At 38.5% G+C, this 25,691-nt stretch overlaps 2 protein-coding genes across 11 annotated transcripts in view; both read left to right on the top strand.

Moving 5' to 3' along the window:
• ccdc92ba (coiled-coil domain containing 92Ba) lies at positions 1 to 16,497 on the top strand. Of its 3 annotated transcripts, none has more exons than XM_028806893.2 (4): positions 1 to 210; positions 1,839 to 1,987; positions 4,665 to 4,712; positions 13,472 to 16,497. In XM_028806893.2, the coding sequence occupies exons 2-4, from the start codon at positions 1,858 to 1,860 to the stop codon at positions 14,194 to 14,196; spliced, it is 903 nt and encodes a 300-aa protein (XP_028662726.2). In that variant the 5' UTR covers positions 1 to 210; positions 1,839 to 1,857; the 3' UTR covers positions 14,197 to 16,497. The 3 variants fall into 3 exon arrangements, with proteins under 3 accessions (XP_028662726.2, XP_051787146.1, XP_051787145.1); XM_051931185.1 differs by lacking the exon at positions 1 to 210 and adding an exon at positions 282 to 467; XM_051931186.1 differs by lacking the exons at positions 1 to 210; positions 4,665 to 4,712 and adding an exon at positions 279 to 467.
• A 967-nt stretch (positions 16,498 to 17,464) lies between these two features.
• The window catches only part of cluha (clustered mitochondria (cluA/CLU1) homolog a), a 32,105-nt gene continuing 23,878 nt past the window's right edge, over positions 17,465 to 25,691 (top strand). For 5 of the 8 annotated variants that reach the window (XR_007935681.1, XM_051931176.1, XM_051931175.1 and 2 more), the window contains exons 1-2: positions 17,465 to 17,675; positions 23,982 to 24,172. Coding sequence is in view for 7 of the 8 variants with exons in the window: in XM_051931176.1 (XP_051787136.1) it covers positions 17,576 to 17,675; positions 23,982 to 24,172 (291 nt within the window). In the remaining variant the exon portion in view is untranslated. Of the gene's footprint in view, positions 17,676 to 19,787; positions 20,067 to 20,490; positions 20,516 to 23,981; positions 24,173 to 25,691 lie in introns of those variants that run through there. The other 3 variants (XM_028806884.2, XM_028806883.2, XM_028806887.2) reach the window with 3 other exon arrangements.

The raw sequence follows: 25,691 nt of genomic DNA, 5'->3' as shown, positions 1-25,691 counted from the left end.
CCACCCTCTGCGTCTCGCGCCGTCGCTTGTTTTTATTCGCATCGCTTTCACAATCAATGTGGTGGCCGGTGATGTGCTGGGCGCACAAGGAATGACCGCAGTAAACTCGGTGACCAGCAATCTGAAGGTCCAGCAGGACCTCCTCGTCGGAGTGATGTTTCTTTCTTGCCTCCGAGACGCACTGCAAGTGGAAATTTAAAGTCGCCCCAGGTAGGCCAGCCTCCGTAGTGTCACATAACGAGCAGTCGCCACTTTAACTAATGCGCATTTAGCTTTGCGGTTACTAATTTTCATTTACAACCTTTGGGATTTGTTGTTACCGCCCAACGACTTTCACGCAGCATAATGATACAAGTTTGGCACTATTATGTAAGCGGACGTTTGTGTTGCGCTGATCCTGTCTCGAAGCTGCCTGATGGAGGATGCTGTGGGTTGCTTGTCAGAGGCCCAATGTTTAGCCATATGCGGTAATACGAGTCGGTTGAAAGACGGTCAAAACGACATAAACAGTAGCTTACAGTGCAGCTGGCGCATGCGTATGGAAATGTGATTGAAGGGAAAACTTGGGGGGGGGGGGGGGAGTAATTTGACTACGTCATTTTATAATGAATGTTTTCACACGAGTAAGGGGGAGTAATTTCGTTGGCGGTGATGGATCACAAGGAATGAGGGTGGATGGGCTGAATAATGTTTATGGTGTCCGGGTTAGCTGGGGATACCAAGGATGGAGAGGTTGTTTATTGAGGGTTGGCCTTCGATTAAAATAAGACAGGGAGCTGTATCAAAATCGGATCGGAAAATAAACATTTGTAATGAAGAACAGAAAGGAAATTAATTTTATTACCTTTTTAATGATATTGGCATTTATTCTGTCCCTTTGCTTCCAGAATGCAGATTTCTTCTAAATTACCAATTTTATTTTCAAGAGTATTTTGTATATAACGACTTTTCAGATATGCTACGTTTCAAATAATTGAATGTACAGGCTGTCAACAAGCAAATCGGGTGTGCTTGTTTGGGATGTCTCCAATGTATATGAACCTTTGGGGAACTGTTCTTTTTTTTTTTTAAAGTCTCTGAATTTGTGCACACATTTTTGGGTCAGATACACTTTATTGGGTGTGGCTGGACATGCTATGTTAGGAATTATTCTCCATCAATTCTTTACATGTACTAGAAGGGCAATACTTTCCAACAAAGGGCAACTATACTGTGTCTGAATGCTGCTGGGTAAAGCTGCATGGTGAAGACAGTACAATATAATATTTTATTATTTAATATGTAAAGGTGTATAGTGAAAGATATTCATTAAAAAAATATGGACCAGTATGGTTTGAATCATAGCCCAGTCAATGCCTTTGAGGAGTTTGCACATATTCCCAGTTCTTGGGCTAGTTTTTTATCAAAACCTTTTGTTTTTTATTGGGCAACTCCAAAATGGCACAATATCAGTGTGCAATGGTGTGAGAATGAGTATGCCATGCATAACATGGCTTGTTCCTCCTTTGCAGACATTGTTGCTAGTATAGGCTCTGGCCATTGATCCTCAACTGGATTAGGCAAGTTTGGAATTGAATGGATGAAAGTATTTAAAATATGTGGTCAGAAGTAGATTTAGAAAAAAGCATATGCAAGTATATCTTTGTTTCCTCCATTTTTTTGTTTTATGGAAGCTTTAAAATTATTTTGCAGTAGACATATCAGATGACTTTCCAGCAGGTATTATGTTCCCATCTGCATTACAGTAATATGCCATGAATTACATGCATGATTATCTTTAAGGTGTGTATATGTGACTTCTTTCTATGCTATCACCCTCCCTTCCTTTCTGTTTGTAGGCCTAGATTCCTAAACACCATGGAGACTGTATCTCTGGAGCTACAAGTTGAAAGTGTGGAGAGGAGCATTGCCTTTCTACGCAAAGAGCAGATGACTCTACTACGTGACCTTCACTTAGAAGTTCTAAGTCTTCAGAAGCGATGTGCTGGTTAGTAAATGTTGCCTTGACTAACATGGAGAAACCAATTAGAGAATGTGAAACATACAAATAAAATACCTCTGATGAAGTAATGGAGATGGAGAATAGTGTGTTAAAAGCCACAAGTGTCAATGGATTGCCCAAACCAACTTGTCAGAATAGCCGAGACCCACCAAAGAAATGCAACAGAACCTAAGTAATACTTAAAATGCTTACTGTGGAGTAGGAGGGGGTCCAATATTTGTTATGGCTACAACTTAACATAAAAGTGTGACATGTTCAATAAATGATTTTATGCATATAAAGCAGTAATTCTGAAATTATGACCCCCATTACAATACCTTTCCTGTATATATAAGTCTGTCAGTGTGCATTTACATTCAATAGTCTTTTAACATTTCTTAGTCCTAATAATGGTGCTAAGTTACATTTTGTTTTTGAGTTATCATGTCTGCAGAATCATATCCTGATACATTTATACACACATGTACACAATGACAGATGTCACTCTTGAAGTGGTCAGGGATGCCTAAAATAATAGATTTATAGGGTCATTATTGTCGCATGTAACATAAACGGTACCATGAGAATCGACATTCAACACATCACCACTCTCTGGCGCCTTGCTTACTGAGTGTAACTACTTTTTACTGAAAAATCACTGATCATAGGCAGACTACAATATACATAACAAGCTGGTAAAGTTTACACATGATAACAAACTGGGTGGTATGGCAGGTAATCTAGAATCATACAAATTTATTAAAAATTAACAAAATTCCATGTGGGCAAATTTGTGATGGGTGAAATTTAATGTAAGTAAAATTATTATACACAGAAAGTAAGAATGTTAGATTTGAATACACAATGAGAAGGGCCTAAGAGTTGGAGTGGACCTTACATAAATCTGTTGAAAAACTGCAGCTGAAATTTTGTTCCCTTCACATTATATTCCAAATATATATAAAGTATATGTAGAGAAAGTAACTTCACAGTGACGGGGTAACAATTCTATTTCAAATATGTGTGAAATGGGTAGTAATATACACTGCCTGGCCAAAAAAAAAAAAGGTCACACACTCTAATATTTCGTTGGACCGCCTTTAGCTTTGAGTACGGCACGCATTCGCTGTGGCATTGTTTCGATAAGCTACTGCAATGTCACAAGATTTAGTTCCATCCAGTGTTGCATTAATTTTTCACCAAGATCTTGCATTGATGATGGTAGATAGAGTCTGACCGCTGCGCAAAGCCTTCTCCAGCACATCCCAAAGATTCTCAATGGGGTTAAGGTCTGGACTCTGTGGTGGCCAATCCATGTGTGAAAATGATGTCTCGTGCTCCCTGAACCACTCTTTCACAATTTGAGCCCGATGAATCCTGGCATTGTCATCTTGGAATATGCCCGTGCCATCAGGGAAGAAAAAATCCATTGATGGAATGACCTGGTCATTCAGTATATTCAGGTGGAAATGCTCTTACTTTCACTATTAAACATAGACCTGAGTTCTACTGTTGTTTTTCTTCGATTTGATTTCACCAAACGTTTAAGTGATCACCGATCACGATCATTCAGGATTTTTTTCCGGCCACATTTCTTCCTCGAAGACGATGGGTCCCCACTATCCTTCCAGTTTTTAATAATGCTTTGGACAGTTCTTAACCCAGTTTTAGTAGTTTCTGCAATCTCCTTGGATGTTTTCTCTGCTTGATGCATGCCAATGATTTGACCCTTCTCAAAACAGACTAACATTTTTTCCACGACCACGAGATGTGTCTTTCGACATGGTTGTTTAAGAAATGAGAAGCAACTCATTGTACCAGTTGGGGTTAAATAACTTGTTGCCAGCTGAAAGATAATCGCCCATGCAGTAATTACCCAATAGGAGGCTCGTACCTATTTGCTTAGTTAAATCCAGGTGGCGACTTTTTTTTTTGGCCAGGCAGTGTATAAATTCAATATTGAATCATTTACTTTTGCATCTAAAGTGGCAGAATGTACCAAACAGTGGAAGTATAACAAGAGTTTTTTTGAAATAGCATACTTGATGCTCAGATTCTTACAATTAACTTGCAATTTCAGGTACAAAAGGGTGGTCTTCATTTGTGTATTTTCTACCACCTATCTCAGACCAATTCATGGGAGCAACAGTGTTAGTAGTGAGGCCCAGATGCCTATTACCCCAGCCACACTTGGCAACTCATAATGTTGGATCCCAAAACCATTTAGGAGATTTAATCCTCCTAACAGGGCCTGGGTGTTTCCTAGGGTGTCCTCCCTACTGGTCGTGCTTATAAAACCTCCACAGGGAAGCATCCAGGAGACATTCGCTCGAAGCCAGTGTCATGGGAGGACTATGCAAGAGTGGCATGAACAAGATATTTTACTAGTTTGGCTCTGAGGAAAATCTGCAGCATTACAGAATTTACTATATCATCTCATGAAATAAGAAAATACTGAACTCTGTGAAGCCCATTTAAAAAAAGAGGGAAAAAAACATAGAAACACTCAAATCTTATGACTTTAGTAAATAATGCCTAAACTTATTACAAACATAACTTGCCATTTTCATCTCCACTCTGTACCTCCACATGTGGGAACAAGTGACAAGAGTCTGTCTTTTCTTCTTATGCTCTTTTCTGTCACTTTATGTGAAATGATCAGAATATTCTGTTTCTGTTCCAGAGCTAACCTGTGAGCTCAGCATGAAAGTGCCTGAGGAAAGTCAAAGAGGTAGAGTCTGCAGAATTGTTTTTAATGACCTTCATATACATGTTGTTCAGTGTATTTTCTATGTTTGATGTTATTAAATGAATGTTCACTATAGGATGCAAGACCTACAGTAAATTCAATGACCTAGTCATATATATGGCATTTAGATTATTTATTGCAACCTTAGAAGTGTGACCTTGCTGTGGAGCTTAGCTGGTGAAATGTATGCCTTTTAATATAACCTCTCCACCTTATTGAGGCAGTCTTCTTTTCTAGTGCAGGATTAAAAATTCTGGAACAAAAATTATGCAACTAGCTGGAAAGAAGTCCTAGGAAAATGCCTGCCTCTAGTACTCATAGACTCAATTGGCTAGGCCTCAGTTTAAAGCAGTGCTCTTTGTCCTTGGACTCCTTGCTTGCTAATTCCTCTCTTTTAGTTTCTTAGTACAGATGCTTATGACCCTGTTGTTTTCCCCTTTGGGGTCAAGGGTCACAGAGGCAGCTGCTACTCAGATCAACAGAACTGAAATATGCATTGCCAGACTGAGTGATGGGCTCAAGGGAGACTCCATATGCAGTTTTTTTTCTTTAATCATGTTTTGAATTATCTAATTGACAGCCAGGAGTGGTGCTTTGTTAAAAAGTTAAAATTGCTGTTATCTGTCCATAGCACTGACTATATTTGCTCAGAGAAGAATGTCACGAGAATTGACACTGGAAGTGAAGTAGTTGAGCCAGTGATATTTTCAATGTACCTGTTTATAGTTGGCTCAGTGTAACCTAAGAACTTTCAATAAACAGGTGCTGTCAAAATCTCAGAATATATCTGCCCATTAATTGCCATTGATGTCACACAGTCAGATGAATATACTACATTATAGCATCTTTGGGAGTCAGAGCATATCTTGGCTGCAGTGGAGTTATGGCAGAAACCAGCTCTAATTTGAATGGCATAGTCATAAGTAGAAGGCCAGGATAGTGTTGTTGCTTAACCTAATCTAAAAAAACTGAGTAACTTGCACAAATATATGAACATAACAAATACTGCAAGCAAGTGGAGACCATACAATTCAGCTGCTCCCATGTCTAGCCAAAGGCCAGGTTATCCCAGGTATTGGGAAAATATGTACACTTCACACAGATGGAAATTAACAATGAATCAGATTCAGGACTTAGTGCCACAGTGCTGCTAAAAAATTAGTAACATCACAACTAGAGAATGTGAAGTTGTTGTTCTCATGCAGGAGTGCAATAATTATGAGATGTGGCTGGGTGTTATGTTGTCCTTGTTGTAGTGGTCCTACCCTGTGATGTAGTTTTAGTCCTTTGTAGAAATGTATTAACTGAAATGTAAAAGAATAAACTTTAGCTCTTTGTTACAATGTCACCATTTGAAGTATTCTTCAATTACAAGATGCACATGTTGGCTTTCGTTTGAGTCTCTTATCTATATTTTTCATTTTCATGTTTCTAGCCAGTGCTATTATCATAACATTAATATTATATCCACTAACGTACCATGTCAGTAAGAAACAGTGCTGTGAATGCAAGACGAAGGCTTTCAGAAATTAGAACTGACCCAAATACAGAATTACTGACCATGAAATGACTTTTGAGTGTCACCATTTATCAGTAACACTTCATTGTCTTACTGATTCCTTTTCAGTGATGGATATAAGGAGTTAATTAAATAAGCCTTTTTTGCCTGATGCTGGTTTTTTTCATGTTTCATTTGTGCTGCCACTAATATGATGGCCTGTTACATGTTTGGCTTCTTAGAAGAGAAGCTGGGCGCCAGACCTTCCTGTACCATTGATCCGAGTCTCAAATTTCTCTTGTTCACTTTAGTGCCCCAGCTGGGAAGATTGAGTTGTGCTGTGTTAGCAGAGGAAGGGGGGCTGAAGGTCAGGTTGGCAGTGCTTTCTATTTTTAGATGGTGACCTCACTGAGGGGATGGAAAAAAAGACAGGTAGGCGTTGTAAGATGGGGCTGTGGCAGCAGGATGTTAATGATAAAAAGCAGCACGTCTTGCAGTTAAACATGCATATTCATACATTAGGTTTATAGTTAAGTAAAAACAAAGATTCATAAGTGATGGATCTAAAATGTGTAGATGTTCTATATTAATATATTCAGACTAGTGTGATGTAGCTTCTTTAATAACAATTCTTTAAAATAAGTATTTAATAAGGGTTTCAAAATCGCATGGAATATACAGTCATATGCAAAAGTTTGGGAACCCCTCTTAATTCTTTGGATTTTTGTGTATCATTGGCTGAGCTTTCAAAGTAGCAAACTTCCTTTAATATATTACATACCTTAAGGAAACAGTAGTATTTCAGCAGTGCCATTAAGATTATTGGATTAACAGAAAATATGCAATATGCATCATAACAAAATTAGACAGGTGCATAAATGTGGGCACCCCAACAGAGGATATTACATCAATACTTAGTTGAGCCTCCTTTTGCAAATATAACAGCCTCTAGACGCCTCCTGTAGCCTTTGATGAGTGTCTGGATTCTGGATGGAGGTATTTTTTGACCATTCTTCCATACAAAATCTCTCCAGTTCAGTTAAATTTGATGGCTACCAAGCATGGACATCCTGCTTCAAATCATCCCATAGGTTTTCGATAATAATCAAGTCAGGGGACTGTGGCAGCCATTCCAGAACATTGTACTTCTTCCTCTGCATGAATGCCTTTAATAATAATAATAATAATTCTTTGCATTTATATAGCTTTGTAGGTATCAAACTGTATTTTGGGTCATTGTCTTGTTGGAATATTCAACCCCTGCGTAACCTCAACTTTGTGACTGATGCTTGAATATTATCCTGAAGAATTTGTTGATATTGGGTTGAATTCATCTGACCCTCGACTTTAACAAGGGCCCCAGTCCCTGAACTAGCCACACAGCCCCACAGCATGATGGAACCTCTGCCAAATTTGACAGTAGGTAGCAGGTGTTTTTCTTGGAATGCAATGTTCTTCTTCCGCCATGCAAAGCGCTTTTTGTTATGACAAAATAACTCAATTTTTGACTGTTCAGTCCAAAGTACTTTGTTCCAAAATGAATCTGGCTTATCTAAATGAGCATTTGCATACAACAAGCGACTCTGTTTGTGACGCAAGTGCAGAAAGGGCTTCTTTCTCATCACCGTGCCGTACAGATGTTCTTTGTGCAAATTGCGCTGAACTGTAGAACGATGTACAGATACACCATCTGCAGCAAGATGTTCTTGCAGGTCTTTGGAGGTGATCTGTGGGTTGTCTGCAACCATTCTCACAATCCTGTGCCTATGCCGCTCCTGTATTTTTCTTGGCCTGCCAGACCTGGTTTTAACAGCAACTGTGCCTGTGGCCTTCCATTCCTTGATTACATTCCTTACAGTTGAAACTGACAGTTTAAACCTCTGAGATAGCTTTTTGTAGCCTTCCCTAAACCATGATACTGAACAATCTTTGTTTTCAGATCTTTTAAGAGTTCCTTTGAGGATCCCATGCTATCACTGTTCAGAGGAGAGTCAAAGGGAAGCACAACTTGCAATTGACCACAGGTTGTGCATTAATCTTGCACAGCCAGTTTTTCACATTTGATTTAATTTCATACAACTAAATACTGCTTCTCTAAAAATCTTTGTTCGGAAAACACCCCAGCACTCAGATGTTCCTCGGAAATGAAAGACATACCACTGTTATTTTTTTTGTTGAAAGTAAATTATTATGCAGGCTGCAAACTTTTTCATATGACTGTGTTTAGTAGGGTTTTGCTCAACTGTGGTATGCTTAATGGTAGAATTCCCTGCCTTCCCACTCCAGTTAATGGGTCACTTAGCAAAAATCGTGCTGCTTATAGTGACTTCTGACTACAAAAGTTTTTTTATAATGGTCCCATTTGAGTAGATTGTGACTAACTTGGCATATTATGTAAAACATTGATTTATGATCACAAGACATTTGAACAGTAAATGAGCCTGCTTTCTTATTGAATCTACTGTAGTTTGGATAATTCTGATGATAGCTATTTAATGCAAGATAAAGCTAGAGCATGTCAAACTGAAGTCACAGCTCCAGCGGCCTGTGCATCCTGGAAGGGCAGAGAGCAGCTAATATTCTTTGTAAGCCTGTTATTTGAGGTGGCTAATCTGTTGTCCAGCCCATGGGAGTTGATAATGGCTTCAATAAACCCTTAGGGTGAATTGCTGTGAGCACTCCACACATGATCATCTTAGTTCAAAGCTGCAATAACAAGACTATGGGGCGCATTACAGTATGCACCTCAGCTGCATAACAGCATCTTATTAACACTGGTAGTGTACAGTCAGAGGAATCAGCTGTTGATAAAATTATACAGTTCCTTTTAAGGGTATCAAAAGTGGATAGCCACTTGGGTTTATTTATATTTATAACTGTACTTTATTTTAGGTATTTAAAGAACTTAGAACTTCTTAAGATCTCTTGTATTTGTCTTTATGTTGCTACAAGGATGGGGTAGAGGATTTGTGATTTATTTTGTTATATTTTGCCTGTCAGTGTACTATAATTAAAGTAACTCGCTCATTGTGTTAACATAACAAATACAATATAATGTGCAGTGATGTAAAAATGTATTTGCCCCTTCTTCTACTGTTTTTGTCTATTCATAACACTTAATTGTTTCTGATCTCCAAACAAATTTAGCATAATACAAAAGACATTCAGAGTAGACACAAAACACAGTAATTTATATGATCATTGGTTTATTGAAAAAGAAAGTTCCCCAACACCTATACAGACATGTGAAAAATTACCCCCTAAACTTAATACTTAGGTGGTGTCACCTTTAGAAGCAACAACTGCCATCAAATGCACCCGATATATAGGAGATCAGTCTTTGGCATCACTGTGGGGAAATTATGGCACACTCTTCACAGAATTGCTTTTAACTTGGCAATACTGGAGGGTCAAGTATGAACTGGTTATTTAAGGTTCCATCATAACATCTTAATGGGGTTCAAGTCAGGACCTTTACTAAGCCATTACAAAACTAATTTATTTATCTTTTTTTTCAACCATTCACAGGTGGGCTTTCCATTGTGGTCTGGATTGTTGTCCAGCTACATAACCCACTTCGCTTGAGCTTCAGATCAGGGACTGATGACCGGATATTCTCCTTCAGTACTTTCTGGTAGATAGCTGAATTGATGCTTCCCTTAGTTGTGGCAAGTTGCCCAGGCCCTCAAGCAATAAAGCATTTCCACACCATCACTCTACCACCAACTACCCAGTTTGACTATGGGCTTGATATTCTTATTGTGGAAAGCTGTGGTAGCTTTATGGTAGATATAATGGGACCCATTTCTTCCATAAAGTTCCACTTTTGACTCTTCAGTCCACAGAAAATTATCCAGAATGATCTGAGGGTAATCAGAGTGGTTTTGGCAAATATTAGATGAGCCTTTATGTTCCTCTTGTTTAGCAAAGGTTTTTGCAATGCAGCTCTCCCATGTATACCTTTTTACTCCCAGTGTTTTTCTATAGTGGAATCATGAGCGCTAACATTAACTGAGGTGATACAGGCCTGCAGTACTTGAAATGTTTGTCTGGATTCTTCTGTGAATTCCTGGATTAATTTTCAATGTGCTCTTGGAGTAAGTTTCCTAGGCCAGCTGCTCCTGGGCAGATTTACCACTGTTTTAAGTTTTCATCACTTGGAGGTGATGGCTCTCACAGTGGTTCACTGGAGTCTCCCAGGGTTTTAGAGGTTGCTTTGTAATCTTTTCCTGATAGACTATTTCAGTAACTTTGTTTTTCTCAATGTGTGGTGTGCATTGAGACCTATTAGCCAACTTTACACAGCTGGAAAGATTCTATTTAAGTGAAATTTAGATTTAATATGACTGTCAGCAATCAAGCTTGGATGAGTTTTTGGGCGTTGTCATTCAAATTTGGTGTATTGCTTAATTGATTGAAAGGGGCAATTACTTTTTATTTTCTCCTATACGAAGTATAGGGAAAGTATTGTAATCGTCCAAAGATTCAATGTCGAAATTTTGATGAATGAGATTTTGATGAATCTAGACATTTCAGACCTCCCTGACTTTCTCGTATGTAAAGTATAGAAAAAGTATTGGAATCCTCCAAAAATTCCATTTTAAGATTTTGATGAATCTCTATGTTTTAGACTTCCCTGAGTCCAAAAATACTATTTTTGGAATTATGTCTGTGTGTCTGTCTGTCTGTGTGTGTATGTAAACACAATAACATGAATACCCTTTCAGTTAGGTCAACCAAATTTTGCATAAAAATATTAGGTACAAAACGTATATTTCTATCAACGTTTGGGCTATTTCCTGCATCTGCAGAGTCCGATTTATTCAACTTTACTTTTATAATAATTGTTCAATATATTATTAAATTGATTTGATTTGTTGTTGATGGTTCTTTAATGTACATAATATAAAAATATAATCATTGTCTTGCGGTTTACTCTTCAAATATCCATCCCCATATCTAAGTATGCAAGAAAGTCTAGGGGAGACCACTCCCGATTTTTTTACATGGGTGATTAGTGTTGGTGAACTTTTTCCTCAATAAATCAACTTATTATTTAAACACTGTGTACGATACTTCTGTTGTCTTGATTTTCACTAAACTTGTTTGAGAATCCAGAAACAATTAAGCGTTATGAGTAATAATCAAGGCCAGGCTTAATTACGAGGTGCTTCTGTGATTTATGGCCCAGTGTGAAACCAATTAAAATATATGCCCTTGTTTATAACTAATGATGTAGTTTCATTTGTTTTTGAAAATTTGATTATGGCATTTTATTATAAAAGTATAGCTACACAATAGATAAAGCCTGTCTGGAAAAAAAAAATCACAATCTGGTAATTCACAAAAATGAATGCTTTGTAGATTGGTGTGAAAAGGCATTACAGCCCAAATATGAATTTAGCCAATAGTAGAGATTAAATCAAAAAAGATTGTCTGAATGTCAGTACCGGGCCAAGACAAAAAAACTCTAGTGTCTCTAACACTAAATAAGAAAGTAGGTTTCAGACAGTTCTCAAGGAGTACATCCACTAGATTGTCCACTTCCACTAACCTTTTTAAATTCAGTTAAATTAATTTAATTATTCCTTATAGTACAGTAGAAAATGTGTTGCTAGTCCCAGTAGTACAGCAATGTACAAGAACAATACATACAGAGCAGAAAGAATGACACAGCAGACACGAATAACTAAAGAAACCAGTGAATATTTAAAAATGTATAAAGTATCAACTTACAGTTTATAAAATTAAAAAGAGTCTACTTTTATTTCAAACACAAATTTACAGCACCTCCATGCAGCAAGCAGTCTTTTCAAAAACTATGAAGGTGTCTTTATGGAAATTTTCTAAATCGTTTGTTTGTTCTTTAATAATAACTAGGGGCTTTGCCCCCTGTTCGCTTCGCTCGCCAACCCCCCCCGGCCTGTTTGTTCTTTAATAATAACTGGGGGGCTTTGCCCCCTGTTCGCTTCGCTCGCCAACCCCCCCGGCCTGCGCTACGCGCCAGCCACTTCACATCTCTGCCACTCATGTATGTGGATTTCACTTTCACCAAGCAACAAATCTTTTAATTCTCGTAGATACGCCTCTTCGTTGAGAAGAAATAATACTTTTCCCTGATGGCAACACGAATTAGATCATCTACACGTCACCGACTTAAAGTTTAACAATATATTCAGTCTCTTTTCGCTGTTTCGTTATTTCACCGAGTAATAATTTGTTTGTTTGCGCTAATGCGATCTTTACTATCATTTTTTTGAGACTTTTGAATTTAGTACTTCCATTATCTCTAACCTGCTCTGCATGTGTATCGCGCCAAAGTTTTTGAATTCTTTACAATGTTCTATTTTGTCATCAACTCTTTGTCTTTTATTTCTGGGCCTGGGCGTGGTTAAATCTCTTGGCACAAAGTCTCGTCTTGCGGGACATGAAAGTATCTTTCTGAAAAAGTCACATCTCGTCCCAGGCTAAAAAGTCTCTTGTCGTCCTAGGATTTTTTTTATTATAATAGACAACTGAACGGTGATTGTACTTACATCTACAGTGTACTGTTAAACACTGAAGTGTTACTAAAATTCTGCTAAGCATAAGTAAATGTAATTCTGGCACTAAATTTTCAGCAGGCAATCAGTCAATCAATAAATAATTAAATAAATGCAATTTTATGTAAAACTAGCAGGGGTGGCCGACACTGCCTGGGCTGAAATAAAGTACAACTGTGATCCCTAAATAACTTCCTCAGAGGGGAAGTAAATTACACCCTAAACCAAACTTTTACTGACAAAACCCAATGTGGGGAGCAACTTTTCCAGGCCCCACAAACAGGCCCCTGGGGCACTTCCCTAGTAAAGTACAAGTGTGGTCACTAAATAAAGTTCCACATGATGAAAATTTTTGGAATGAAACATATGATCTTGCCCTGTACAAACACGAAATCTGTGAAAAATGTGGCAGAGACAGGTTCGACAGTGTGGATCTGCATACTGAACACACACACATTCAGCTTTTTATGTTATATTTACAATTTAAAACTTAATGGTAAATAGGGGTCTTTGTTTATTAAGAAACCAACTAAATTACAAACTAAACACAATTTTACTTACAAATAATGTATATTGTGTTGATTCTTAATGTTGTTTTTTTTAAGGCAGGATAGAAAAAAAACATGCTGTAATTGATCCTTAGTTTTTAGGTTGGATGAATTCACATGTTCTCATATTTTTTTTCTTTTTTTTTTAAACAGAGGTAGCAGAAGAGACAGAACTGAATCGGTGTTGCCAGCAGGCCGAGGCTAGACTCTGGGAGCAAGAATGCTACCACAGAGAGCTCGGCAAGGAGCTTAGCCACAAGGGTGCACTAGTGGGAGCATTACGGGCTAGTCTTAAAAACAAAGAGCGTCACTTCTTGGAAGAGCTGAAGAGACGCAGCCACAAGATTACAGTGCTCAACACTGAGCTGCAAAAGCAATCTGAAGCAGCTGCTTACCTTTCCTTTCAGCTGCATGCTGCTCGCCAAAAACTGCACCAACAGCATCACCAGCACCCTCCCAGTCGGGTCAGTGACAGACGTCTTGTTCCTGGACCCTCTCTAGTAACCAGTATCAACCTGAAGCCAAAAAAACGAACCTACCAACCTCCCAGCTGCATGCTGACTGCAAGTGAGCGTCGTTTAGAGAGGATTAGAGACTGCATTCCCAGGGAGAAAGTGATGGGCCCAGAAGAACCTGCTCCTATGCCTGACCCTTCCCTGTTCCTACATCCCAGAGATCGGCAGAGGCCACATGTCCTAACGAGGGAGGATAGCAGATGTAGACAAACCTCAACAGCCAATGGTGGCATCATGAATATGGTAGAAATTAAGAACAATGGGGTTATGGAAGAAGCAGGTTTTAATGGCCAAGGGGCAAAGGAAGAGGAGACTTTTCAGGGGAATCCTTCAAGGGCTGCACCTGCAGAAAGAGAGCAGTAAATCAGATAGTAGTGGATTTTTGGAGACACTCCTTCTTGGCTGTAGTTTAAATAGAGCACTGTAGTCACTGTAGTCTTTTATTATAAGGGCAGAGACTACTACAGATAACTCCACTCCAGTGGATATGAGTGCATTGTACCATGGGAACGTTACACTTTTTAATATCTGTTGGAATGAAAAGGCAGAGTTTTTGGAATGCTTGGCTATCATGGATACATGTATTTTTTACAATTTTATTTGAAGGTGTCTAAGAAAAGCCCAAGCAGACATGACCACATTTCTAGCTAGCACACAACAGCCTCATGACACCTTTGTTTTGTTATTGGCTATCAGTAGGATTGTGGCCTGTGGGTGTAAACTAGTCTGTGCTCTTAACCTTGTTTATACTAGAGGAGGAGTATTTTTTTTAATTTATGGTAATATGTAATTACAAGATAGGCATAGTTATAAATAAGTTTAATTTGTATTATACTTACATACTTAGATCCCTCAGGTAGTATTATTGAAACTAAAATTAAATCAAATGCAAGAAGTGGGCAGGCAAATTCTTCTGCTTAAATATTGTGTTGCCTTCTAGAATATGCGTTCATTAAATATATCCTGGATGCAGAATACCAGTTAAGGGCGGGGGAGGGGTAAAATGTCTTCGAGCTAGATCACCTAGGAGCACAGAATGTGTGTGTATATACATGTGCATGCGTGGAGGAAGAGATGAGATGGGTCTGTGTTGTTTACGCCAAGGGGTGAGTGGCTACACAGGCTTTGCCTTACTCCTGTGGCTTTCTAGTTCTATTATGGAGGATCCCTATGGCTGCTGGGTTTCATTTCAGCCAAATTCCTAATTAAAATTTAATAAATATTCTTATTTATTCAATCTGCTTTATTTTTGTCCTTTTGGTAAAGTCCAAAATAACTAACAGTAGGCATTTTGAATTTCTAAAGAAATTAGGAAAAGACAGAATATTCTATACACAGGCATGATAGTACTTTAAACGACTTAGGATTGTACTCTCACTTTCACCTTGCTGCTTCAATTATAAAAGAATCTTCATTGTAAGTATGCAAATGTTTGAGCAATAATTAATTAGTCACTCCTTGTTGGAGAATAATTTATATTTGCACACAGTTCTACTAATCTTTAGCTATTCCAAAGCAACACTTAAGTTACGCATCTTAACAAGCAGCATAATTAGACAAACAGCTTTCCAACATTCTCAGACAAGTAATGTAAAATACACCCTCATTTTTGAAATCTTAAGAATTAATAATGCAAATAAGGTTGTGATTAAACAAGGTATTCAGTTAAAGGCTGGACATGGCCCATTAATAACAAATGTATTGGAATGAAAACCAGCAGCCATTGAAAACTCCATGAGTCAAAAATGAGACTGTCTGACTTTTGCTATTCATCCTATTGTCTCAAGGCCTGGTGTAAACTAAAGCAATAATATTGGGGTGCAAACCTCTCCTTCCCCAGGCAGGATATGAAGGTTGAGTCAATTTGTGGCTGCTTTCCTTAATTTCTACAGCCTTGTGTGACTTCATTATGCCATCTACTGGTAATTCTATTTTTCTTGTGAAACAAGTCTTTGTCATAATTTCTGTTTATAATGCAAGTACATATTTATTCTGCGATTTCCGCTTTATTGATTTGCAACTTGCACTTTGCTTTCCCAGCCAAGTGTAGCACATTAGATCAGTTATGATTGACTGGACTTGTATGATCTAAAAAGATAGAGCATATCATTGTAGAACACCTTTGGAAGGCAGCAAGCATGCTCTAGTACTGTTATTTTCTGACTGCGCTCACAAGTGTGCCACTTAAGGCAAAATGTTTTAACACATAATCTATAAACTTTGGTTGTACCTAAGAGTAGCTTATCCATACCTAACTTGAAGCTTGTTTTAGTTAGAAATTCAAAAGAAGACTCTCCAACAAACATTTGAAAAAAAAAAAAATATAATCCATCTACCCAGTCTGACTGGAATGCACAGTAAACTATACAACATGAGACAAGCAGAGCTCAGGACAAATCAACTGCATGCCAAAATGAGAGGCATTTTTTATATAATTTTCATTTTTAAGGGAGATCTTTACACACATACTCGATAATGTTCAGTATTAAGCTCATTAATCCTCACAATCATTCATTGGCTGAAAATGATAATCCTCTTGATTGTTTAAAAAGTAGAAAAGAATCGAAACATGTTGAAAATGTAGGGGGAAGGGGGGCTTATACTATCTATTGAAGCCATTTGAGCTTACTTTAGAGATCAGCCATAACTGCACAGAAAAAATAACAGTCAAACAATATGGGCTGACATTTAGTTTAGTTTCTATATCCTGAACATTTTATTCAAGTTTATACTAGAATTTATTATGCCAGAGAACAGTCTTTAGTTGCCATAGCAGATGTAAATTTATAGACTTGTTTCAGGTTACTTTTTAAAAAACTTTTCACTTTTTTATTTTATTGTCTTATTTATAAAGTTTACTGTAGTTTGCTATTGCTTTATGTCTCAGAACCATATCCTCTGCTTTCATTGTAATTGTGGACTTAATAAACACCATTTCAATACAGATGCTTCACATTTCCATCATTTAAACTTTGTATTGCATCCAATCCATATTTTAAAAATGAAGGAAACTGACTAAACCAACACACTTCACATAAAAATATATAACATTTAAGGCAAAGTGGCTATTATCACACATTTTAAAATTCAATGAAACTGTTAACCCACACCAATATGAACACGAGCAAAAATGTTTTATCCGTCCATTCGGACACAGTGAGATTGTGCACGAGGCAAGAGGCAATCACAAACCTCTCAGAACGTGCAAATTGGAAGTCACTACCAAGTAGCCACAAACCTTTTAGCTGTGCTTGACACTTAAACGGCATTATAAACCTCCATACACCATGATCCAGTCATAAAAAGTCACAGATAACTTATAAATGAGGTAAATGGCTACTTACCAGTACGTTTTAAATAAAAATAATACAAGATAAACAATTTGTTCATATGATGTCTTACTGAGATATGAATTATAGTTGAAATTGGTATGTTATATAATGTACACCTAAGGCAAAAATTATACAGAAGAACTCGTTGTAATCTGTAAAGCCTGTACTGTACTCGCCTGGCGGGTAATTTGTTTGCCTAGTTTACTTGCAATGTCACTTGTGCGCATACTCCGTGAGCGCGTGCAGTTTGTCTCCAGCACGCCTCCGTAGTGTCGATTCTTAGGGGTCAGGGATCGGTTCGAGGTCAGGAGGAGGAGAAAGCACGTGTGGCTCCTGAGTCCTGCGCTGTCCTTCCTGGGGGAGCTGTTCAATAGCACTGACGAGCAGCGTACAGTTTTGAGTCTCGCATCATGGTCAGTAAGACGGACGAAATTGCTGCTTCAGAGCCACTAGACATCGGAAAGCAGAATGCTGGAACGCCAACGAAGAAGGACACCGGTGCGCACGTTGGTAAGGAACTGGTAGAGGTGAGGGCCGTTCGAGCTGAAGTCGTTGATGTGACGGGTAAGAAAAAAGTGTTTGTCTGATCAGCATAAATAAATTCAATCAGGGTTGATGTTCTGGCAGAGTCACTGGCTCACATCTGCGCAGCGACTGTCAAATAGGCGCAGTAGTACCCAGGCCTGGGATAAGACTAAACGAGGGGGACACTGTGTCCTCGAAATAATCCAAGTTGCTGTTCCTGTATGCTAGCCATCACATGAAGACAAAGATCAGAGTTTATGGCATTTTTTCGCATGGGAATAATGAGGTACACTTGTTTCGATTTTACATAGGCGTAATAATCACGGTCTCTGAAGTAACATGCCCCCAGATTTACTGAACCGGACACAATTTATTTGGGGTTGCTCCAAACTGCATATATCCTTTTCTTAGCCCACGGCGCATTTTAAGATAACGAAGCACCACTTTGAAAGTTTTAAGAGTGTAAAGTTTTAGAATCCCCATATTTTCGTACAAAGAACATCCTTTCCCAGTAGAACTTGTGCGAAGCTGATAAACAACAGGTGAGTGTAATGCGTCAGTCCGCCTTTTGGCTTGTCATATCGTGCAGCACTCGCCTCATTCTCCCTGTGCTCGTCCAAAGTCAGGTTTTAAAACACTGTCTTTCTAAAAACGCATTCGCCCGTTTTCCGAGAACACTTTTGTCCATTTCATGGGTGTTATGAACCAGTGTCACATTCTGGCATAATCGAGGCCAAAGTATTACCCAAACCTGAAATGGACGCTGGATGCTTGCGGGTCACGCACAATAAATCACACTGGTGCAAAAATTCAATTTAAAAAGGCTCAGAATGTTAAAGCGGATTTTCATTTGCATCATTCTGTTGGTTCTATCCCAGACAATTTTAAATTGTCCATGTTGTACAAACCAGTTTTCTGTAATCTTAGTCGATCCAAGGCGATTTACAACACTTGAGATACAATAGCCTACATTTCTTGTATTTTTCCAGTTGGAGCATAAGCAGATGAAGTGACTTGCTCATGGTCACACAGTGTCAGTAGCAGGATTTAAACTCAGAACCTCAGGGTTTAAAAGTCATAGGTTAAAAGCCTTAACCACTATGCCACACTACCTGCATATAGGGTTGAATTAAACCAAATGACCTTCTTTCTTACAAGCTGCTGTAAAAATCCAGAAGTATAAAAATCAATTTAGCCACGTAGCACCAATTAATTAAGAAGTACATCCAGCACACGGTGACAGGGCTTCATATTGGAAAGTGGAAGTTATACTTTATTTGTAGGGGGGGTCGCGCAGTGGTAACGCTGCTTCCTAGCAGTAAGGAATTAAGAGTTCACCTCGCATGTCCTTCTTGCGTGGGGTTTGCATAGTCTCCCCTTGTTCACGTGGGTTTCCTTCCACAGTGCAAAGAAGAGACGTTTAGGTGCATTGGCGATACTAAATTGACCTTATTGTGTGGGTGCAGTGTGTGTTCAACTTGTGATGGCCTGGTACAGCGATTGTTTCTGCCTTATACCCAATGCTTGCTGGGCATGACCGTGATTAGGGTGAAGCGGGTATTTTGAAGGGATTTGAAAGGAACTTTAATAAGTTGAACACTATGTTAATACGCAAACCCTATGTTAATAGCATAGCCCCGACGTTTTTTCAGATCAGTGATACAATTAACAGCTCCAATGTAATTCTCGGCTTATTTAATCTGACGAGTGAAACTCGTTTCGGATATATTTAACGTTATAATTCCGAATGAACGTGTATTTTTGTAGCATAGTACAGTATTAAATGTTCGCTTTCACATACTTAAGACATATCAGAAGACTTCTGATAAGTTACATCTAAAACGAATTTTGGTTAAAACAGTATGTACCCTTAATATCATAGCTGTTGTCAAACAGTCCCCATATAAAGATATCACGGTACCTAACAACATGAAACATTTCGTCTGGTATTTCGCGGGACAGATTGGGTCGCTCGCAGTTCGGGATTCTCACGAGAGCAGCACCATAGAAACGGGCCGCGTGTGTCTTGTTTCCGGGCTGCGGAACAGTTGCCGGAAGAGAAAGCGTCTCCCGACTGAAGGTGACCTTCATGGGCCGGGGGCGGAGAGAGAAGCATGGAGCAAAGTTCACTGACAACGCTGCCGCCAAGGAACCCAAACAGAGCGTGCGCCTACGAATGGCAGTGGACGCATTGTGATCTTTCGCTTCCTCGCTGTCCGCCCCCACCTCACTGGCTGCGCCGGAGATATTCAGCGGCCTGGAAGTAGTCTCAAGGTGACGAAGTGCGCACGCGTAGGACTTGAAGGGGTGGGGGTGTGGTTACAAAAAGTTCTAGGGTCCCTCCAGAGAGCAATCCCACGACACCACAAACCGAATGTGAGTCTCAAAAGTTTGAGTAGGTCCTTTTCCAACATTTATTCAGTAACGTGTCCCTCTGTCGACTACAGTGTATGAGTCTAGATGGGAATTTTAAGTGTCTGTAAACACGTGAATGTTGGCTTTGTACGAGTATGTGACGCTGGTTCATTGCTTTGAATATGGGGGCGTGCTCTGTTATTAAGCTAGTGATAAAAACTTAACGAGTACTTTGTCAAACTTCGTCTCCTTCATTTCTAGAAAGGTGTTATAAGCTAGCCTCGATCAGATAAGCCGTTGTTGTCTAAGCCTTTACAAGAAAGGAAAATGTAAGAAGTTGATAAAGATACTGGCATGCTCGCGAATCTTGAATGTAGATCTCTGAATGTAGGAGTGCTGAAAATTCTCGTTTTACAACTCCTGTTCTCCTCAGCGCTTCTCTGAATTGGGGAAAGCTGGTTCTTTTTAAGGTAAACGTGAGGAGGAGGAAGCCGTTTTTATGAAACCAATGCTACATTTTATTTAAGTTGTATTCACCCTTGTGACTGTATTCATTATCTCTTGATTGTATTGCACAGATCTCACTAGTGTAGTAGAAATGTGAGCATTTTACTGTATCATGTTCAGACTGGAGTTCATTTAAGCTTGATAAAAGTGGTTCGGTGTCGCTGTTGGATAAAGCGTCTCTTTCCATTGTTAACGTTTCTGTGATGTGTAGTGCAGGTGGTGATGTTGCAGCGTGGGAGAGGCAATTAAAAAATAAGTAGCGATTCTTGGGCATACATTTTCCTCAGACTTAACATAGAAGTCAGCTATTCTGTTGCTGAAGCAGCGGCATGTTTCGCTTTTACAAAAGAGATGTGATTTTTCTTTACAGACTTTACAGTTGAGCTCAAACTATTGATCTAGTCGTCCACTCCGTATGAAAGGCCCTGCTAAGATGATCAGTTTCTAGCGTTTCTACACATTTCGGAGCACACTGCTGCTGATTTAGTCCTAGCCAGTAAAACGTATTCTGTTGACATGTTGCAGGCATTGTGGAAAGGTCATTCACTCGGTAGGAACGGCCTTGCATTCTCTTTTGTTTGCATGTCTAGTCATGCTGCAGGTTGGGCAATTGAAAACTACAAGCTCCATCTTGTTTTTACAATATCCGTAGGTCTATTCAAATCTAGTGCAGCTCTGCACTGGATCTATCACCATATCATTTCGTGATCCTGTAAATGAAAGGATAATGAGATAATGGTGTGTCGTAATCATTAAATCGTAGAAGCAATTGTTTACCTTAATGTATAGGTGGCATGCAGTGATTGTGCTCTTTTCTTCTAAATTTAATCCTGATGGACTGTGGTTACTAGCTTAGCCCTTTCCAGCAAAGAATATGTTACAGTTAAACTGAGTTCTTAGCCACTGGTTACTGAATCACTGACTCTTACGGTTATTGGATGCAAGTATGCTAACTTGTATGAAAGCTTTACACTATCTAAACATTTATGCTGAGAAATCGTGGTTGACTTCATCCTTGGAAGTGATTTTTTTCAGCCTTTTAAGGCTTGCAGTTCAAAACTGCAACTGGAGTCGTTCTATGTGCAGATCTTTGCATGTCTGTCAAGAATAAAAATACATTTCCAATTTGCATTCCTTTGCAGTTCCAGATTTGTAAATTTATTTCCGGAGTTTATTATGAGTGCTGGCACTGAGTGCCAATTTCGTTAATTTTTTTTAATAAAGTTGGCATCCACGGATCAAGCATGTAAAAAATCTGTTCTCCTCTTAGTTGCCTTTATTATTAATTAGCTGGAGCCACTAGAAGAAGAGCCATTTTCCACTTTAGCCTTCTGATATATTGTAATTGTTTGGCATTTTGAAAAAAGTTAAATTTTGGGAAAAATTACATCTTGCAGCTGACTTGCTTCCTCTTCCTAGCCCTTGATGTATACACAGACACTCGCACAGTTACTTGTTCTTTTATTAAGGTGGATACCCTGAAATGATTCCCTTTATCATATTGTTTTTATCTTGCTTTGCAGGATTAAATACTTGTGAAACTGCTGAAGCTGAATTTGTAATGTAGAGTATGAGTGTGATCATTAAGGATTCAAGTATTTTAGGACTGTTTGCATTTTGTAGCTCTTAAGATATTTGACCATCACCTATCACAGTGCTTGCTGTTTTCTTATATTGAAACTGCCTTGTTATTGGTTCTGTTAATAAAAATATCCCTGTCAATGTTAATCAGCACAATCCTGAAGTGACTCAGTCTCTTCAGCAAACCGTCTTCTTATTTTCACCTTTTTAGCCTTTATTTGTTTTTTCTATGGCTGAGAGGTATTAGTACCTGTAATGTTGCTTGACTTCTCACTATGACCAAATTGAATAAGATAAATACATTTTAAATTCACTTTTAATTACTCCAATAAACAAGGAGTATAAGCAGACAAGGCTTTATTTGAGGAGTATGATAGTTGGTACTGTCTGTCACTTTGGATTCAGATTGGCCCTTCAGGTTAGATGTTTGTTCACTCTTGCTCTGTGACATAGAGAGTGCTGTTTTTTCCTCAAGTAGTTCATCATCGATCACAAAAGATTACTTTGTTTAACTCTTATAAGCTGCTTTGTCGTATTGCTTCATGAGTTGTCCTTACAAACTGCTTGTCGACAATGGCATGCTATCTTGGCATACTGAACTCTCTGTGACCCTAAGAATCAACCTATCTGGGAACCCTGATCACATTCTGTTGTTCAGAGATAACACCAATGGAAGAAACAGCCCAGTTGGGTAGATGCTGATAGTGTCTGTGTAGCTAATTCATTTGATCTCATTCCCCATCAAGCTTAATAAACTGAAGCACTTTATATTCATGGAGCTGGAAAAAACTTTGCTTTGTGTGGGCTGTATCTGGAAGGAAGAAGTGTGAAAGGCCACATCTCATTTTTCTGTTTTCATACTCATACCTCTTAGGTATTTCAGTTTTCCCAGTAGACAAAACTGCCTATATTTGTTTAGAGCTGTTGTCGATACAGTGTAATCCTCTTAAATGAGATAATCAACATGCTTTGAGGCAATATTTCAGCCAGAATAGTGCTACCAGCTTTAATGGATCTCTATGGCATTGATTTATTCATTTACAGAAGAAACAGGTGTGTAGTCAGATGTTAGGTATATGGAACAGACATTGGTAGTTCAAATTAGTGGTTTCACTGTGGTGTTCTGCAGGTCTACAGAGGTTACTGAGTTGTTGTTAAGACAGTGAGAACATTTTTTTTATATCAAGCAGACCCCAATATTCCAACCGACAGGTGAAAGATTTTTTTTTCTTTTCTGTGTTTTGAGACACCACAACTAGTATATCAGGACTAACTGTTTAAAAAAAATAATAATAATAATAAATGCCCTGGGTAAAGTTGAATGTTATGAGTGGCTGTCTGTTGCCTGTGTACTTTGCAGTATGGTTTTATTTACATATTGTCAAAAAAATGAACACATTTTCTTTTTATCCTTTAAAGATGGTAGAAGAAAAAATGTTTCTGGTATTCACACATGGGGGTGCTGGATCTTTACATATCCTATATTGGAGACATGGCCTTAATCCAATCTAAGGATTTGGTAAAATCCCTGATTATGTCTTAACGGCCTTGCCTCTTTAAGATATTTTTTCTTTAATGTTCATTAGTTATTTTAGGTTGTTTTAAGTGCAAGGTGGAGAAAATGGCTGATGGTAGCTGAAATCCCCATCTCTGGGCTTCACATGATAGTACATCAGCGATTTTTAGGTATATTCTTTTGGGTCTTATAATATACTGGTAAATGGTGAATTGTCTGTATTCTTTTTGGTATGGTACAGTCCCTCTGGTTCTTGTTTAATTTATGAAGTTGAAATAGTGTATAAAACTTGTCAGTGCAAGTTTTTACACTTTATCCTCCCTTCTCTTCAGGACACTCCGAGGTCATGCCAGTGATGAATGGCGACAGTGTTCACCACAGTGAAGGGGATGAGCATAAGGAGAATGGAGGTGGTGGCACAGAGCAAGGCGATGATGGGAATGAACAGGAAGTAATCGTCATCCAGGACACTGGCTTCACTGTTAAGATTCAAGCCCCAGGAGCTGAGCCCTTTGATTTGCAGGTATAAGTTACAAAACATTTCTGAGGTAAACACACACAGATTGGTCACCTAACATGACCGACCCAGTACCACATTTTTATGAGCATTATACAGTATGCATGGAAATTATGAGTATATCTGCATGGTCAGACATGGAGACATCAGAGGTTTAGCAAAATGTCAGAAATTAGGTCACACTTTTCAGTTATCAAAATGTGTTTGATAATTGTTGGAAGATCAAGGCAGATTGGTAATTCTCTCAGAAATTTGCATTTTTTTTCTTAGTAACACAAAAAACACTAATCTATTTCTGACCATTGTCTCTTGTCTGTTGTCCTTGATTGCAGCAAGAGATGCCTTTAATTCTTCAATTTTAACTTTGGGTTCTTGAGAGATTTCTTTGAACCTGTCTTTGTTAGGTTGCTGTTGATCTTAAATGTTCTCTTTTTGTACATAATGTATAGTACTGCATATACAGAATGATTACATTAATTTGCAGTGACCTTGCAACCACTCCCAGGGGCGCAAGTGTTATCAGAGTTTCTTTTAAGGGCTTCTGCTGAACCTGGCATGATGTGTTTCCACACACTTCTTTGGTTAAGACTAAATCAGATCAATCTCTTCAAAGTAGTGTTGTATTAAACTATTTAGAGCTCCTGTCTCAAATTCAGTACCGCTGTGCTTAGAGCTGCTGTCTTGTGTCTGCAGGTGTCTCTATTTGAATCCTATCCACACTACCTTCGTGGAGTGCCAGTGACTGTTTGCACATTCCAAAGATCAACTGATGCCTTTAAATTGGCCCTATATATGTGGGTGTGATTTTTACACTTAAGTACCCAGGGGGAGTCAGATAAGACAAAAAGTAATTTCAATATTCATATTAAAGTAACTGTAGATTCATATGGTCAGTATTGCCACATGTACAGAGTACATGTTTCTTACATGAATGTGTTAGCCAACAGTGCAGTGATCAGCGAGTATAACAACCTCCTCTCTGAATTTCTGTTTTCCTTACCTCAGATAAATAAATAATATATGCATTAGAACAGTGTTTGACAGACCATTCAGCACAACAGTGCTTATTGATCCTATTAATCTGAAATGGGGATATTCACTAATAAGGTTTCAAATGTGGCTTAAATATTTTATGTGCTTTTTTAATATTTCTTGTTATTCGTCTTTACGTTTTGCTTACAGTGCATCTGCAAAGAATGTCATGTCTATGATTTGTGCACAGCTGCCTAAATTAGGCCAGTGAAAAGTACATCCTTCAAATGAGGGCAACATATTGAAACACTGCCTTTCACTAAAATAGGATTGTGGGTACAAAGTGATGTAATGAAAGATACAGTACAATCCATACACAAAAATACAGATAATCACTCATTATTGCTCAATGAAGTTAAATACAATCTAAAAAAACAAATACAGATTAGAAGTGCAGGACCAGGTCTGACATGATACTTCTCAACATGCAACACAAAGTTGAGTTTTTGCAGACTGAAGCAGGTGATCAGTGAATAACAGACAGGATTAAGCT

Source organism: Erpetoichthys calabaricus, chromosome 8, assembly GCF_900747795.2.
Source record: "Erpetoichthys calabaricus chromosome 8, fErpCal1.3, whole genome shotgun sequence".
In the NCBI taxonomy this organism is placed as follows: Eukaryota; Metazoa; Chordata; class Cladistia; order Polypteriformes; family Polypteridae; genus Erpetoichthys; species Erpetoichthys calabaricus.
This window is presented reverse-complemented; position numbering and strand designations above follow the sequence as displayed.